The sequence below is a fragment of the Leuciscus leuciscus genome (assembly GCF_965113295.1).
Source record: "Leuciscus leuciscus genome assembly, chromosome: 7".
NCBI lineage: Eukaryota > Metazoa > Chordata > Actinopteri > Cypriniformes > Leuciscidae > Leuciscus > Leuciscus leuciscus.
In genome coordinates, this window is record NC_138731.1 from 39,513,732 (window position 1) to 39,531,817 (window position 18,086).

The following is an 18,086-nucleotide window of genomic DNA, read 5'->3' on the forward strand; positions in this document are numbered from 1 at the left end:
GTTTTATTTTTTTAGAACAGAATTAAATGTAAAACAACTCCTGAAATAAATACTTGTAAATGGATTTTGTTCTTTTTTTTTTTTACATTTGACTTTGATTTAAATTTAGAGTTAAAGACTTCGAACACATTTCATCAAATAATTGAAATATTCACATTTTACATTACAGTCTGGATTTGTCAAAAGTTTTCCAGGATGTGTCATCAAACCTTTAAAAAATAAATCTAGTTTCGCAGGTAGACTGGATATCCGCCAGCAGGAACTCTGAATGCGCTGCAGTGCGTTTAGTGCTTGGTTAACAAAGTAGTTAACCGTAGCAATAGCTCAAGTTGAGCTGTGTCTTTCTGGCATCGGAGGCTTGTTGATTGGTCAGGCTGAAATGAACAGCTCTAATCACTTGAGTCTGGGATCTTTTCAGCTGCATACAGCAGGTGTTGTTTTGGGGAGCAGCTTTGGGCTTGATTAGGCCTTTTGACTGTGAATGGCTGAGGAGGGAGACCCAGTGGGTGAGTCTGGGACCTGTAAAGAAAATATGTAAATGAGGTGGTTTATAAGAACAGCTCTAATTGAACAATTCATCCACGGGTGCTGTTTTTATATATCAGGCGTTTGAAAATCATTCACATCTGGGCTGCTGGCCAGATTGCTTTTTTTGCTCTGTTGTTTTCATGTTTTGTGATTCTTGTAGTTCCTGATTGTCTATGCTCCTTCTACATGGTAATTTGTAGTGTTTTAGATGGTGGGATTAGGAATCCATTATGTAAACGTGCTGGAAGTACTTCAGGCTAGTAACAAACTTAAAAAATATATTAAAAAAATGTTTTACTTTCTTTTTTTTACTTTTAAAGCCGAGTCAATGCAGTAACGGTAAAAAGCAGTGGTTGTCAACTGGTGGACAGTTCTGATGGGGTTGCATACAGCAGAGGAAAAAAAAATATTGAAAATGACAATAATAGAAAGTATTATACACCAAATATAAAATGTGATAATTATAATTAATCATATTATTAAATATAATACAATTGGGCGGCAAGTCTGCTCTGATGGCGAGCGGCAGGGGAAATCAATGCAAAATTTTAATAATAAAATAATTATAAGTAAATTCAATAATTGTATTTAATTATGATAAAAATCCACCACACGTCTGTTCTGAAGGGGTTACAAACAGCAGGGGGGAAATTAATGAAAATGTCAATTATAATATTGTAAAATAATTACATTCTAATTAAATGTAACAATAATTCTAATTGACTATAATAAAACTCAACTGCAGGTCTGTTCTGATGGTGCTGCGTACATTAGAGGAAAAAACTATGCAAAATGGCAAATAAAAAAATTATTATTATTATTTGTAATAAAAATGGACCCCAGGTTTGGTTTGATGGAGGTTGCGTACATCAGAGAGAAAAGTGCATATGTGTCTTGAAGGTGTTTGTGTTTGTTCCTGCAGGTGGAACGTGGTGGGCATCCAGGGCTCTCTGATGAGCTACTTCACTGAGCCCATCTACTTCTCCAGCATCATCCTGGGCAGCCTGTATCACGCTGATCATCTGTCCAGAGCCATGTACCAGCGGATCGCTGACATCGAAGACCTGCCCCAGCAATTCTCCCTCAACCGCCCCCTGCTCAGCGGTGAGACATCATCATACGGCCGGCTCGCATTTACACTCCCGAATCATTGAAAACGGCACCGATGTCAAATTGTATTACCATTTACTAGATGGACAGTTTCCCCCAACTCGCCTCCAATTTCCTTGTGGTTTGATGAATTACTGGAATTTAGATGGGCCTGCTCTCCATCTCGCCATCACACACCGACGACCTGTTTCAGTAATTCACATCATGCCTGAAATCGCAGATGCCCCTGCTGGTTGGGTAAAGCTGTCAAAATTTAAAGTGGTTCAGCTACAGTCAAGCTACACTTTTAGTGGTTAGGAAAAATGACCTACTAAAAGCTAACTATTTTGAAGCTACGTATAAAGATGGTATCTTTTAATTGCCTAACTATCACATGAAATCATTTTGAATTTAATCAGTCATATTTTTATACATGGTACAAAACAATGATCAAGTTTTTTGTGCCCCTGATCCGAGTCATTGAATATTAAGAAACTGCTGATACAGAGTCCCGATTCGATACTTGTATTTTACATACTATATATATATATATATATATATATATATATATATATTAGTGGTGGGCCGTTATCGGCGTTAACGTGCTGAGTTAACGCGAGACTCTTATCGCGCGATAAAAAAAATATCGCCGTTAATCTATTCTCCAAGTTGGGTTGGGAGATGGCTCTATACTACACAAGCTATGATGACGCAATCTACCCGCGGCCGCGAGGTAAACCCGGCTGCAACGCATATTCGTCGTCATCTTAAGTAAACACGGCTGAAAGTGAAAGCTGGTGAAAAAGATCGGTGCAACATCCATTATTTGGACTTGGTTCGGGTTTAAGCCGTCAGACGAGCAGCAGCAAACTAAATACAGAGTGTGTGGGGTAAGAGTTCGGTAAGTTAACACACGACTAATCCGTTCTACCACCTCAAATTCAAAACGAAACATGATATCACTGAATACCAGCGCGCGCGTATTATTCCTATTCCAATATATTTTAGTGGTGTAGCACATAATCTCGATTTTAAGAATCGTTGTTGTGTTTCTTTTTAACTGAAAAGACATCAGTTAGACAATATTCAAATTTTAAATTTGGGGTTTCATAAGCTCCAAGCCATAATAAACATTAGACCTACTTAAGTCTCTGCAGCTAGTGTACTTAAATTTTATTTATCTGCAAAATTATGTTGTATACTTACAGTTTTGCACAATATATGTTCTCAAAACTACATACACCCTTTAAAAAAAAATACATTTAGCAGTTGTTTAGCATGGGTCTGTGTAATCTGTTCTGAAATGGTTTTATTATAATATACTGTATATCGTTATCGCAAGAGGCTGCAATGTATATCACAATATAGATTTTAGGCCATATCGCCCATCCCTAATTGATAGCCTATAGTAGGTTGATAATAACATAGGCCTACCTAATGTTGCCTATGGACGGTAACAGTACAGTAGTAACCTTTTACAGTCTATGAGTAGAACAGCTTTCTCAATCAGTTTGTGATGCATTTTGGAAACAGGAGATGAGCCCCTGGTCTAATGCGCCACCTGGCTTGAGAAACACGTCTCAAAGACTTACTTTTATAGTCATTATTTGGGTAGCACACATATTCTGAATGCCTTCGGCAGAATTCAAATGAGCCATTTTAATCTAGATTAATCTAGATTAATTTCAAAATTAATCTAGATTAAAAAAATTAATCTATGCCCACCTCTAATATATATATATATATATATATATAATATATATATATATATATATATATATATATATATATATATATATATATATGTATATATATATACACTGTTCATCACAATTATGAATATGGTACTACTGATATAAAATGTATGCATTTTATATCTACAATAAGCAGTAAATGCAACAAAAAGAAAAAAATAGTAGAATTAAGGTTAGAAAGCTGTCAATAAAATCCGAAGCAAGGCGCAACCCATTGCAACAGGTTTTGACAAAAACGTCTCGGATGGCCTGAAGACAAAAATAAATTGTAAATAAATGACTTTTGAGTGATTCGTTATAAAAGTGCACATCAAATATACTTACCACAGAAGCTCGAAGGTGCATGTGACATGCTAGAACAGGCCTCACTGGTTCTCACGCGTCACTCACGCACAATTGAGCTTGTTTTCCTTTTAATGGCGGTTGGTAAACCCACTTGAAGGCGCTTACCATCGCCTACTGTAATACACTTGGGTGACAGCAGATGCCTAATCGGCCCTGATACCAATCCTTGAGATATATATGTGATAAATAAACTTTTTTTATGCTTCTGAAAAACCTTGGTAAGTTAAGTAGCATCACAACTTTTAGCTAGTGTCTACGCACTGGGTTTAGACACTTTGGTTTCCTCATTAAATATTTGCTTGAGTTTCAAAGAGTCATCAGGGAGATGTTGGCTGCTCTTGGAGAGAACATATCCTTTCTCACTTTTTGTTCCTCATAAGAAACATCCAACGCTGCTTTTGCAGTGGGTTACATCAGATTCCTTGCAGAACTTGCTTTTAATGGCTTACTGCTGAAAATCTCCATTTGATGATGTGTTGTGGGAGGTTGAAGCATAACATACTCGACCTATGCTTCATAACACTAGCTCAAAGAACGACCCTTCTGCATTTATCAGCTCTTTTTCTTCCTGGTGTCTTGGTCTGCCAGTAAAGAGGTAATGCAATGAGCCATTTATTGAATGCTTAATGGAAATATTTTTATAAAATTACAAATTATGTTACTTATTATTCATTTAACCTTAATAGGAATATAAATATTAAAGAATAAAAGATTAAAATAATGGCGTACAGCCTTCAAGTATTTTTCAATTAATTACCATTGCTTCAAGTAAATATTCAGTTAAAATAGTTTCTTCTTTGTTTCCGGTTTAGTCTGTCCTCTAACATTTTTTTTGTTGGCTTGGTATTGCTTTTTTGAGTTCTTGTGTAAGACGTGTAAGTCATAAGTCTGTTGTTTAGGATCTTATTGGAGACATTTACAATTGTTTAAATCTGTTTATTCAAAATGAACTATTTAAACAACCTTGGACACATTTTTTTTTTTTTTTTTTATAAATTTCTTCGCATTTGTTCAGGAAATATTTTAGTTATATCAAGTCGTATGCATAAAAAGGGCCACACTGTATGTTTGCACCAAATGCACCAAACACCTAGCCTGGTTAAAACCAGACCATTCTCAGTAGTAACTGAGTTATGGTCTGGCAAAGCTTCATTAATAACTCATTTTCAAAGGGGCGTCACCAACGGACGTCACTCAAATGCCTCTGGGCGCAAGTGGATAGACCTAAAACCAATCAGAGCGATCGTCATCGTGTAAAGCCATATGCTGCGTCCCAATTACACTACGCCATAAAAGTATGTACTCTTTTTGTGAAGAAAAGGTATTTACTTTTGAATGTGTAGCAGAAAAGTAGGCAAGCTTTGGGACATACTACTTCGTCATCTTTATCAGACGGATCTGTCGCGTGCATCCTGTCACTTAAACTCCCCTGTCAATCATCTTGTCAGAGTTAAAATCCTCTATTAAATCGAATTTAATTTCCTACCGTTTCGGAGAGAAATGTAGTAGCACGTTCATCTGCCAGTGGGTCTTTCATGGAGACTGTCCTCATGTGTTTGCAATTTGAATATAATAATGCATTTAAAGTTGAACGGACGTCGCTCAAATGCCTCTGGGCTAAACCAATCAGAGCGATCGTCATTGTGTAAAGCCCGTTTCTGATTGGTGCCTCGATTTCGAGGGATTAGAAATGGCCTTGAATGAGCTCTTTGCCAGACTACTTGCAGAGCAAATCTAAATTGCCGGAAGTTTGTCTGGGTTTTCCCAGGCTACCAAACACCATCTCCGGGTTTAGTTTCTACTATTATGAGTGTATTTGTGTGTTTGCAGGAATCAGTAATGCTGAGGCCCGTCAGCCAGGAAAGGCCCCCAACTTCAGTGTGAACTGGACGGTGGGAGATCAGGCTCTAGAAGTCATTAACGCCACCACAGGCAAGGATGACATGGGCAGACCCTCACGTCTCTGTAAGCACGCCATATACAGCCGCTGGGTGCCACTACACACTAAGGTAAGACTATCACAAATTTCAAAACGAAGCATGCGAATATAAATTTGAAGCATGTTAAAACACTATAAACAAGGATTTAGTTACCTCTTTCCACAACAATCCTTTATATTTAATGGTATAACAGAACAGGAAGGAAAAATATAAAATATAATATACACGACAACCATGTACTAAAACGGTTAAGCGTTTCCTTTGCGTTTTTCACTTTGTTGTTCACTATTGTAGTTGTGTAATAACATATAGTTATAGTTATACGTAATATACAGTGTAGTATATAGATTATACAGTATGTGTGTGTGTGTATGTATGTGTGTATGTTTATGTGTGTGTGTGTATATATATATATATATATATATATATATATATATATATATATATATATATATATATATATATATATATATATATTAGTGCTGTCAAAGTTAGCGCGTTAATAACGCGTTAACGCAAAATCATATTAACGGCACTAATTTTTTTAACGCAGCGCGTATTTTCTGTTTGACCCGTGGCCCAACCCCTAGTTGGAGAAATGGAGATACACTGTTGCCAACTTAGCGACATTGCAGACCCCTTTAGCGATTTTTTTTTTTTATTTTTATTTTTTTTTCAACAAAGCGCCCAAACCTTATTTAGTTTCTGAGAATCGCCGGTACTGCTCTCCCAGCACTTCCAGGTACTCTCTCTCTCTCTCTCTCTCTCTCTCTCTATCTCTCTCTCTCTCTCTCTCTCTCTCTCTCTCTCTCTCTCTATCTCTCTCTCTCTCTCTCTATCTCTCTCTCTCTCTCTCTCTCTCTCTCTCTCTCTCTCTCTCTCTCTCTCTCTCTCTCTCTCTCTCTCTCTCTCTCTCTATGTGTATTTGATTTCATCAGACGACGGCTCGATTATCAGGATTTTTGTGCAGATTAACGTCTTGGAAGGGAGAGCTGGTTATGTCTTAATGGGTCGCGTTTCAGTCACTATTTCATATTCATTCCGTTGTTTGACAAAACAAAATATACCAATGAAAACAGTTTTATTAAGAATTTAGCTTCATTAAAATGGGCACAGAGAGAGACAAACTATTGTAATAATAAATAATAAATGTACATTTAGCATTTTCAGAAGAGCTGTCCTGTCATGCAAAAATCTAAACATGTTTGTGTTAGTAAATTGCTCAGTGCAAAGAAAGAGAATAATGGGAACCTGGTATTTCTTTGTTCTTTCTACATGTGTCTAATAGACATGAACAAGTTCTTTGAAAAACATCTATGACCTTTGAAACATGTCTCGTCTTCATGCTCTATGTTGACTATGGTTTCAATAATAAACATACATTTGCATAAAGCATCCATATTTATCCATGCCCATGTTGATTTAGAGTATTACAAACTTGAAAAGTTTTAATTTAAGGTACATTTAGAACAAATAAAAAATGTGCGATGAATTGCGATTAATCGCGAGTTAACTCATGACAATCATGCGATTAATCGCGATTAAATTTTTTGTGTGTGTGTAACTATAATAGTGAACAACATTATCACACCTATGCGATTAATCGCGATTAAATTTTTTGTGTGTGTGTAACTATAATAGTGAACAACATTATCACACCTAAAATTAAAGTTTTTATATTTGATCATTTCACATTTAATCCACTTTTTTCCCCACATTTTATTGTAGAAACGACAAAAAGATAGTATATTTTATCTAACACGTAGGATATAAGCAGAAATTGAATGAAGTTATCTCACTACTCATTTAAGTTTAACTCATTTAAGACTGTGCTTACGAGGATAGTGGACAAAATGTGTATTTTGGCATATTTTTGTGTGTTTTGTCCGTTCGGGCGCGTAAGAGAACTCAAAGCGGCTTTCTGTGCGTACGAGTCTTGTGTGTTTGTCACACACAGACACAGACTTTAACGTGAATTTTTCCCCCCACATTTTAAGAGTAAAATAGAACTGCCTAATGAGTATTGTATTATATTACAAAATAGTGGAAAAACAAACAAAACACATCATGTACTGTCATTTTTTTTCTCTCTCGGCAGCTCTCATCAACTCTGCGAATCAAAGTGCCCAAGCCCAGCTCGTACCACGAAGCCAAACAAGCAGCGGAGGAGTATCACACAGCGAAGCAAACGCTCATCAAGGCCTTTCACAAAGCGGGCCTGGGTGCCTGGGTGAAAAAGCCCATAGAACAGGACCAGTTCTCACTGAACTCTTGAACAGGGGACATAAAAAGACCAGGACATGACAACAACCAGCTGTTAATACTTCACTTGATGTGCGGGTGTGTGTGTATGTATGTGTGTGTGTGTTGCTGTTTGTTCTCAGACAAACTAAGAGCCCTTTAGAGTCTGTCATTTTGCTCTCTTTGTGTGAATCATGACTTTGCCTTTATAATTTGTAACGTAGAAGCAGGTTGTCATTTAACGTATGTTTGTTTGTTTGTTTGTTTTGAAGTTAGCGGCATTAGCCTTCCGCGGATAGCAGGATGTAATGTCATTTGTAACTGGAAAAAAAAGTAATTTTTAGTTTTTCAATCTATTTTCATGAGAGAGGGTTGTTCTTCTGACAAAACCTCGACGCCGTAAACGTGTACGTTACGTGGCTTCAGGTCGACCACACAGCTGTGCGCACGGGTCTGAAGGTTTCCTGGTCCAGCCTACCCAGATGCTGGCTCACCTTTCGAGCATGATTCTCCTTGATATGCAAAACATAAGCATATTTATATTTTTTATTCCGTTCCCTCCGGATTTTTAAAGGGGAAGAAATTCACATAGATCATCACTATAAAGCATGGTCCCTTTAGATAGACACACTTTTGTCAGGACTTTAGTGTAGAATTAGCGTACACCGTCTTTCTAGTCGGAATTGATTTCGGATTTTAATTTGACCTCGGAGGGAAACTTGAATTTTTGCATACGGTTCCTTTAGAGCTTGGAAGCGAAAGCTGTTTTCTCAAACGGTAAATTGAATTGGATAATGGAGTATTCTTATAGATGCAACCAAAGTGCATTGATCTTATTAAACAATGTGTCGTGGCTATTTAAATTTCTCAGAGGTCTTAAAATGCATGTGCGAATTACGCAAGGCTCCGGGCAGCCTCGCTCAAAGAAAGCCCTTTATCTGGGCTAAATACATTAGTGGCCTGTAATGGACCATTTTTAGAAGCCCTTCTTTTCTTTTAACGTTTCTACACTGCATTGACTTAAAGCAGCATGGAGTCCTTGAATCACTCGGACGGCGGGTTTCCCAGCGAGCCTGATCTGCTAATGTGATCGAGTTACGCTCATGTTAAAAGGAACAGTTCATCCAAATATGAAAGTTCCCCCATATGACTTTTATTCCAAATCTTCCGAAGTCAAATAATAGCTTTGCATGACGAACACCAATCGAAACGACATGAAGGTGAGATAATAATCAGTTTGTTTCTGGATGAACTCGTCCTTCAGCATTCATGCTGCATTAAGTCACTGCAGATTCGAGAGCAGGGCATTGTGGGAGTTTTTTCACGAAAAACGATGCACGTTTATTATTGACAAAAGTCATCTCTGCATGCGGAAGCGAGGGTTTGCAGGGGCGACTCTGACTTTCACTTTATCCTCGCGTCTAGTTCGAGGATCTTTTCTTTTCCTGCATAGACCTGAATCCTCCGAGACGGTTTCTGTAAGGCTGGGTTCAGCCGTGTCCTTGAGGAAGAGGTTTTCCCTCCGCAGACTTCTGCTGTAGGAAGGTCTGAGCCAGGAGCTCAGGCGCTCTTTGATTTATGGCTTATCCAGTGCAGCATGTTTGACTGGTAAGGTTATAGAGAGCTAGGAAGCAGAACTATTTTCTGTACCGATCATTCTTTTTTTTAAAGTTGAGCTTTGGTGGTTTTCGGATTCCAGGAGTGTTGCTGTATAATATAAACTCCTGGTGGGATTTATAACATTTCAGACATATGATTTTGACACACAAAATGAAAGATACAAGGCTGCGTAGCTGACCCAAAAAATGAGTTACTCACCCTAAAACCTGTATGCTGTAGTTTTTTCCTTGGAACACAAAAGGAGATTTTTAAAGGATCTTTATGCAGCTCTTTGAGTACAACAGCAGTTCAATGACAGCCAAGCTTAAAAAGCATTATATTTCAGACCTCAGGAATCATTTGTGTGAGGAATAGACTGAAATGGAAGGAATTATTCAATACATTTCCAGTTTTGTACACTTAAAAATTCTTACCACCTTCAATGGTAATGTTTTTGACGGTGTTTATTTGATCAAAAATACAGTAAAAATTGTGAAATATTTTTTACAATATTAAATTACACATTTAGAATATATCAAAATAAATAAGTAATTTTTTCCTGTGATTGTTCAGCATCATTATTCCAGTCTTCAGTGTCACATGATCCTTCAGAAATCATTTGAATATTCTAACATTCTAGTTCAGTGAAACATTTATTATTACCATCATCATTAATGTTTAAAACATTTATGCTGATTTAATATTTGTGTAAAAACCAGGATTCTTTGATGAATAGAAAGTTCAAAAGAACAGCATTTATTTGAAATAGAAGTATTTTGTAATACTATAAATATATATTTTGATCAGTTTAATGCATCCTTGAGTAATAAAAGTATTTATGACCCCAAACTGCTGTATGTTCAAAAATAAAAATAAAACATTTGAGAGGTGCAGCAGAAGGAAAGATTTTCCATTAGTAAAGTCATAAATATTGAATATTGACTATTTTTCGGTGGTTTAATTGTCCCTTTTTTTGAAGACGTACACCAAGGTCACCATGAAACGCTGCATTAAGATTCTTTAAAAGCGCTCATATTTTATCCCAATGAAAAGATAACCACATACAGGTTTGGATTTTTTTTTTTTTTTTTGGTGAACTTTTCCTTTGACGGGTCGCAGAGCCTTTTCTTCCATAATACTTCCATGAAATCAGACCTGCTTCGTTCTGCCAGTGCTATCATTCCATTTCCCGCTCGATGGCGTCAGGTTTCTCCAGCAGGATTGGTTGTTGATTTGAAACCTTTTAAAGAAACCAGCAGTATGCGTGTTTGTCCGTCCGTCGGTCCGAGTGTGTGTGTTTGTGCACCTGCTGCTGAGCCCAGTTGGCATTCTAGCAAACAAGACTGAGAGATTGCTGTGGAATCTTCACCAAAGATGTCAATTTACTTTTCTTTTCAAGCATTTAAAACAAACTGAGAATATTTTTTAAAAGACGAGAAAGTTATTGGTGCAAAGATTGTTCAGCATTTTACAGTTCAGCCTTGATTGAGTTTTTTGTTCTTTCATAATATTCACTAATGTATTTTTTTTTTGTCTTTATGTGAGTTTGGATCAGTCGGGATTGGCTTTGGGACGTGCTCGTCGTCCTCAGTATTCTGGTGCACTGCTGTAAATATATTGTGACCCTCTCTAATGCTGTTACAGTAGACTCCTTGCATATGTATTACTAATTTAAATTTTTCACTCAAAAAGCAACATGCAATTTCGTTTTAAGGTCTTTACTCAAAATGCCAGGGCTGCCGTGTCCTTGCAGAGGCCGTAATGTATTTGTGACGGCCCCATATGAGCGTGTGTGGGGATCTGCAGTACTGTAATGATTAATGACTGTAGACTTTGACTCCCTTTTGCTCTAATGGAAAGGATTACGGCCTGAAATTAATGAGCACAGTCGGTTCTACATAAATGTGGCTCAGCAAAAAGTAGCTTTTTCTGCTGGTGACACTTTTCAAGGGCGGGAGACTTATGGGATTTTTTTTCACACACAAATGCAAATATATATATTTTTTTCTTTCTTTTGCATCATCCTAATTTCGTCTTCACCTTCTCTTTATCTGTCGTCTTTTCTATTACGGATGGTTTTGATGGCGTGAGACGCCAGCGGATGATGTCACGATTTTTTCTTTTTTTTTCTTCATTGTGTTCTTTTGGGAATCTGAGCCGTGTCTTAGCAAAGAGTCCTGACTTTTGTCCCCCTGGTCCTGGCCAGCCCGTTTCTAAACGTCTTGTGATTTGGTGACTGTACAGTGGAGTCCGGCGGTGGTCCAGCTCGATCTCGGTCCACCCCGTCTTTTGCCTGTCCTTCGTAATATCCACATGGGTCACCTGCATGAGCTACTTCACCGAAGCTGCACCCAGCATGACGACATACTTTAAAAAAAGGACTTGTATGTAGAAAAAAGGAACAAAAAAAATAGATCTATACATAAAAAAAAATAAAAAATTCAAGAAATAAAAAAGATCTTAGTTTACCTTTGCATATTAGTGTCGTGTTTTTTTTCCCTTCTTTCTGGTTTATTTGAAGAGTGTGTGTTTGTGTGTCTACTTCACATAAAACTATAAAAGCTGAATTATGATGTCAGTGGCTGTTTCAACGTGAGGTACCTAAGGGCAGCTCCTTCTAAAGCGAAACGGAGCCTCATAAGTGAGTGATTTGGTGTTCTCTATATAAATAGTGCTCCACATGGGAGACTCGACTCGAAATAGATTTCTGTGGCATTTGGTGTGCTCATAAGCTAAGAAATTAATAATATATGCATTCAAATGTGGGTGCATTTTATTCAGCTCTAGTAATTCCACTGATCAGGGAAGTCAGTCCAATGTGATCTCATGAAGTATTCGTGAATTGTTTTCAACATTTATAATAATAAGAAATGATTCTTGAGCGCCAAATCCGCATATTAGAATAATTTCTGAAGGATCATGTGACACTGAAGACTTCAGCTTTGCATCACAGGAATACTTTACATTTTAAAATGTTACTGTTTTTTTTTTTTTGCTTTATTTTTTATTTACAATGGTGAGACTTTTTTAAGAGACTTAAAAAAACAAAAAACATCTATAAAACAAAACGTTTGAACTGTAGTGTATATCAGCTGTCATCTGATTAAAAAAAAATAATAATAGTTTTTTGGGCGGGTGGGGGAGGTTGTTTTTTTGAGAAGTGTCAGTATAATACTAAACCAGACATTGTTTAAAGCATTTCATCAATTTATTTTGCTTATATTTAATAGATTGTGCTGAAATATCAAAATGCACAGTGATGCATCTGAAATGTGTTCCATAAATTACATATTTTGAAATAAGGTGTACAGTGCTGGGCAGAATTATTTGCCCCCTTGGTAAATATGATCAAAGATGGCTGTAAAAAATAAATCTGCATTGATTATCCTTTTAATATATATATTTTTTAAAGCAAAAATCGAACCTTTTGTTTTTTAATTTTTAATAATAAAATATCAAAAGGATTAACAATGCAGATTTATTTTTTACAGCCATCTTTGATCATATTTACCAAGGGGGCAAATAATTCTGACCTGCACTGTACATCACAAACACAAAAATCTGATTTTGGTAACGCTTTATATTACAGTGTCCTTGTTACACATGTTACATGTAGTTACTGTAGTAATAACCATAAATGATGCATAATTACATGCAACTAACCCTGAACCAAACTCCAATCCTAACTCTATAGTAAGTGCATGTAGTAAATTATTATTACTCGGTACTTATATGCATAATCGCACTGTAACATGGCCACCTTAAGTGTAACCCTGATTTGTATTATCATTATATTGTTATATCAATTAAGCAATATAAATTGTAATATGTGGTATATGGAAAGGTCCCTATTTCTCATAAAACTCCATATAAACTCTAAACTGTCATTCGTAAAGCACTTTTTAAGTAAAGTTTTCACGTCCTCTGAAGTTCCCTATGAAGGCCTCATTCATGCAAACAGGAGGTTTTGGAACTGAGTGTGTGTGTGTCTGTGACACTCGCTGTTGTTACTGATCTAGGCGCTGTCATGCACAAAGTCTGTTTGCTTTATTTCTCACACATGCAGGCAGAAGCTCCGCAGTCGCCACTGCTGCTGTCAAGCTTTACGAAGCCTCCGCACTCACTCCCACAAGCCCCTGTAAAGTTTGCCGAGGTACTTTCAGGACGGCAATGCTGGAGAACTTCTTCCAAAACTTCTTGCTGATGGGAATTAACTGGAATCTGATGGATTTAACTTTGAATTAATCTTCAGTCATCAGACTAGGTGCACCACTGGATGCTTGAACCAACAAACAGTGTTTATTATGTTGTCATTTCCCCTCCTTCGGATAAAAACAGTGTCTCTCCTTGAGTCTGGCTTAGTAGTCAGATGCATGGTGCTCGTATTAATAATGAATCAGTAACCAGTGGCACAGACCCACTCAAAAAGCCGGTCTGCCCGGTGGGATCTGCTTATGATGTACGGCTGGGAGTTGATCTCTTTCTCAAGTCGGAGTCGTCCCGGGAAGCCCTGAAGTCTTCTGCGCTTGCTGAGATCTTAAGCACATACAGGTTCATGCTTCTCTTCCACGTGTGCTGGGTACTTCTCCTTCATCTGGATTAACAGAAGGAATTATTCACCAGCTAATATGGGCTGAGAAATAGGAGGTAAATTCACTGCAATTGAGGTTCCCACGCTCATGAAAAGCCTAGATTTGTCAGAGAATTATAAATTTGGCATCATAGATTGCACTGTTTTCAAATTTCATTGGCTAAATATTCCTCTTTGCGAGCGTGTTAGAGGAAAACTTGCTCGCAAGATGACTTTAGAGTGTCTTAATGGAGAAATTTTGATTTAAATCTCTTCATTCAAAAAATGGTCTGGGGAATAGTCACTTTAGGGGATAGTTCACCTAATAATGATCAAATCTGCCATCATTTATTTACTTTCATGTTGTTCCAAATCTGTATGTGGATCTTTCTTTTAAAAGAAAGTACATGAAACTAAATATAATACAATTTAGTTTGATTTAACCCCAACATTCTTCAAAATATCATCTTTTTTGTTCTTCAGATGAAAGTAAAGGCTTGTTCACACCAAGAACGTTAATTATAACTGTAGTTTTTATAATATTTCTAATTCTACGAGAATAGGTAATTCCACACCACAACCATAACAATAATGGCACAGAGGAAAGTTATCATTGGAATCACTTTCAGAACAATTTTTTCCAGCAGATGAACAATGAAAACATTGACAGTCAGAATTCACCATTAAAGAGTTTGAGCATTTAAAGCATTAGACGACATTATAACTGCAGTGCGTGCTTATAATAAATAAAGCATTATTATCTGTTGGCGTGGACACTAATATAGGCCTATTATCGTTCTTGGTGTGAATGTACCTTCAGTCCTCTTGTTAAGAACAACTGAGAGATATAAAACGTAATCATATTTAAGGATGTCTATCAAGTGAAATATGAAAGAATCGATAACACAGACATGACTTCTCAAAAAGTTGTCCAATTACACCACTCTTAAATGTGAATTATGTAAAAGATTTACTGAAAATGAAAATATGAATCTAGCACTGGAACTAATACTGCAACATCAGTTCCAAAGTCTTATTTCCAATGAATCGATCAGCCAGAGAATATTCAGAATATTTTATTGTACTCTCTTTAAAATAAAGGTTCTTTATTGGCAGGTTCCATGAAGAACCTTTAACATTAATAGAAACTTCCCATTCCACAAAAGGTTATTTAGTTCAGATTATTCAAATGTTCTTCACACTAAGAAAAATGTTCACGGAAATGTTCTTTGGGAACCAAAAATGGTTCTTCTGGCATCACTGTGAAAACACCCTTTTGGGAGCTTTATTTTTGAGAGTGTAGTACTATATAATAAAATAAAAAATTATTAGAAATATGAAGTTGGAACTTAACCAAAAGTTTCAGAGATTTCTGAGATTTCAGTTTTTCTGGAGTGATGACCCAGTGAACTGACTATTTCAATTTCCATCATGATTTTTCGGTTACACTTTATTTTAAGTTGTCTGTGTTACAGTGTAATTCTATATTTAAGTACTGAGTAATATTAATAACTACATGTACTTACTTTAGGGTTAGGGTAGGATTAGGATTTGGTTGAGGGTTAGGCATGTAATTATGCATAATTTATTGTTATGGTAAGTACAATTGTAACAAGGACACTGTAAAATAAAGTGTTACCGATTTTTCTTTCGTAGAATCAGTGTTTTCATTAAGATCCTTTATTGGACCAAACAAACTATGACATTATTATTCCAGCAATGATGGCTGCAGAGAAATCTGAAATATTATTCCTTTCCTGCAGTTCTTATCTTTGTGAAGCTGAGGTTTCTCCTTCAATGCATAACTTCATGGAAAATACCATTGATCATTTTCTTTGAATTGTGGCTTTCTTTCCCTTTTTTTTCTAGCTCTAGCTGTGATTCTTCAAAGAAATTTGGCCACCCACTTATGTGACTGCGCTCTGCCTACAACTTCAGAGAAAATGCTTAATTTAATCATTCATGGTTAATCTTTTTCACAATTTTTTTTTTACGGTTTTATTCATTGGTAATTTTTCAAAAAATCCATTTTTAGACATGGATAAATTACTTCTTTTTTTTCCAAGCTACATATGATAGGATTTGGTCACGTAAGGAAGGTTATGCTTAGTTTGCATTGTTTAATGGGGAAAGCTAAAAAAAAAAAAAAACCTTTCCCCGTGACACTTCCAGTCGTTCGTGATGATTACATCAGTCATGGAAGTTTGGGAACCCTGACTAATGTCCTGAAGCAACGTTAATCACACAGACACAGGTAATGCAATAGCGTGAAGTGTGTCATTGAAATAATTGGGCCAATATTAGTTGTAAAAACTTTGTCCGTTTATTGTGATTAAAAAGTCCATCTGGATTTAAGATAATTCCACTTCTCTGATATAGAACCACAGTTTGTCATGTATAATGAAGTTACCTTGGCCATTAGTTTGCTTCTCCCTGCGGTGGCTCGTTGATTTTCTTCAGTGATCAGCTTAATGGAGCCGGAGACCCATGTTCCTCAACAGATGGAGATATTCTCCTCTAAACACCTCCTGCTATACCATCACTGCTGCATCAGTCCTGTCTCTGTGTAAAAAAACTACAGGGACCTCTGAAACCTCAAGGAAACATGTTCACATTTCATCCCAAAACTGAAGAAAAACATATATTTTACCTATACTGTAATAGAATGTTTTTTTTATTAAACAACTGATTTTGAATCAGAATAATTAAATGGAATTGTACAATAAATACTTTTCATGAGATTTACCTTATATTATCCCAGGGTATGTTCCTGACATCAAAGCACTTCTCTTAAAGGAATAGTTCATCCAAAAATGAAAATTCTGTCATCATTTACTCACACTCAAGTTTGTTCCAAACCAAATGAATGTCTTTGTTCTGCTGAACACAACAAAGGATATTTTGAAGAATGTGTGCAACCAAACAGTTGTGTCGCCCTATTGACTTCCATAGCATTTTTATTTAATTTTTATTCTACAGAAGTCAATGGTGCCCCACAACTGTTTGGTTACCCATATCCTTCAAAATATCTTCTTTTGTGTTCAGCACAAGAAAGAAACAAGACAGAATGTAAAATTTTGAGTGAACTATCCCTTTAAATATATAAACCTGTACTTTTGTGTGTTTGCTGTGTGCAGGCTATGTCCCCAGAAGAACTGAAAACTGAAAGCTTCATCACCTTCACCTACCCTCTGGTTTGAAATGGCAGCAGTGCTGTCTGGAAGTTTATTAGCTGGGGAGTTTCGGCCCCCCGTCTCGTCCATCTCGACCACCTCTCCTCATGACGGACTCTGTCCTTTGCTGACTCAGTTTTGTTAGATCAGTTTCGAGTAGAAAGCTTTCCCCTGGCCTTGTGTTTGTGTCGCATATGCGATGGACGAAAAGATGAAAAGCTTACTTGTTTATGGATGTTTATTCCATCCATCCTCATCATGTGTTAGCATGAAATCTGTCATAAGCTGTCTAAAAATCTTTAAAACCTCTGCTTTAAAACCCGTTTCCTGTGCAAAATAACTATTTCGGTATAGAAATAAGACGAAAGATATAGCTTGAAGTTCATTAAAAGGTAGTGTAGGCAATTTTCGGAGAGGCTAACAATAACGAGCTAGCTTTGAAAGCATTAGATCCCAGCCTCCCTTCAGAACGTCTCCATAGCTACACCTCCAAAACACAAATAGCGTCACAAGAGATGGCGTTAAACTCATGTCTCAAAGCACATAACTTTACAATAATGATGAACATAAACAACTTAAAGAGCACTGACCTGTATCACCTGACTGCTGCAGATTCATTTCAGCGTTGATAGTGTTGCTATTGAAACGCATACATTCGAGTCAAGATCCGCTCAGAGTACAACGTCACAGGTTTCCATCTCTTCCAAATTGCAGTATATGGAGTGAACGCAGCATAAGCTTGTTGTTTTGGTTCAGGAGGAACTGTGTAAAAGGTTGCTGCTGTTTCGCTTGCGGTGCTCGGTGACCGACATCTGTGTAACTCTGCATAGCATGAAACGTGCAGGTG

At 36.8% G+C, this 18,086-nt stretch overlaps 1 protein-coding gene and 1 long non-coding RNA gene across 4 annotated transcripts in view; one reads left to right on the plus strand and one right to left on the minus strand.

The window, feature by feature from the left end:
• Positions 1-11,970, plus strand: part of adarb1b (adenosine deaminase RNA specific B1b) — a 165,427-nt gene extending 153,457 nt beyond the window's left edge. For all 3 annotated transcript variants that reach the window (XM_082174686.1, XM_082174687.1, XM_082174688.1), the window contains 3 exons: positions 1,451-1,632; positions 5,547-5,725; positions 7,755-11,970. In XM_082174686.1, the coding sequence (XP_082030812.1) occupies positions 1,451-1,632; positions 5,547-5,725; positions 7,755-7,931 (538 nt within the window). In that variant the 3' untranslated portion in view covers positions 7,932-11,970. The remainder of the gene's footprint in view (positions 1-1,450; positions 1,633-5,546; positions 5,726-7,754) is intronic.
• LOC309502421 lies at positions 9,554-16,776 on the minus strand. The gene is made up of 2 exons (XR_014207260.1): positions 16,477-16,776; positions 9,554-14,090 (listed from the first exon to the last, which is right to left on the minus strand). It is a non-coding gene; the product is annotated as an uncharacterized lncRNA (long non-coding RNA).
• Between the last annotated feature and the right edge of the window lie 1,310 nt (positions 16,777-18,086).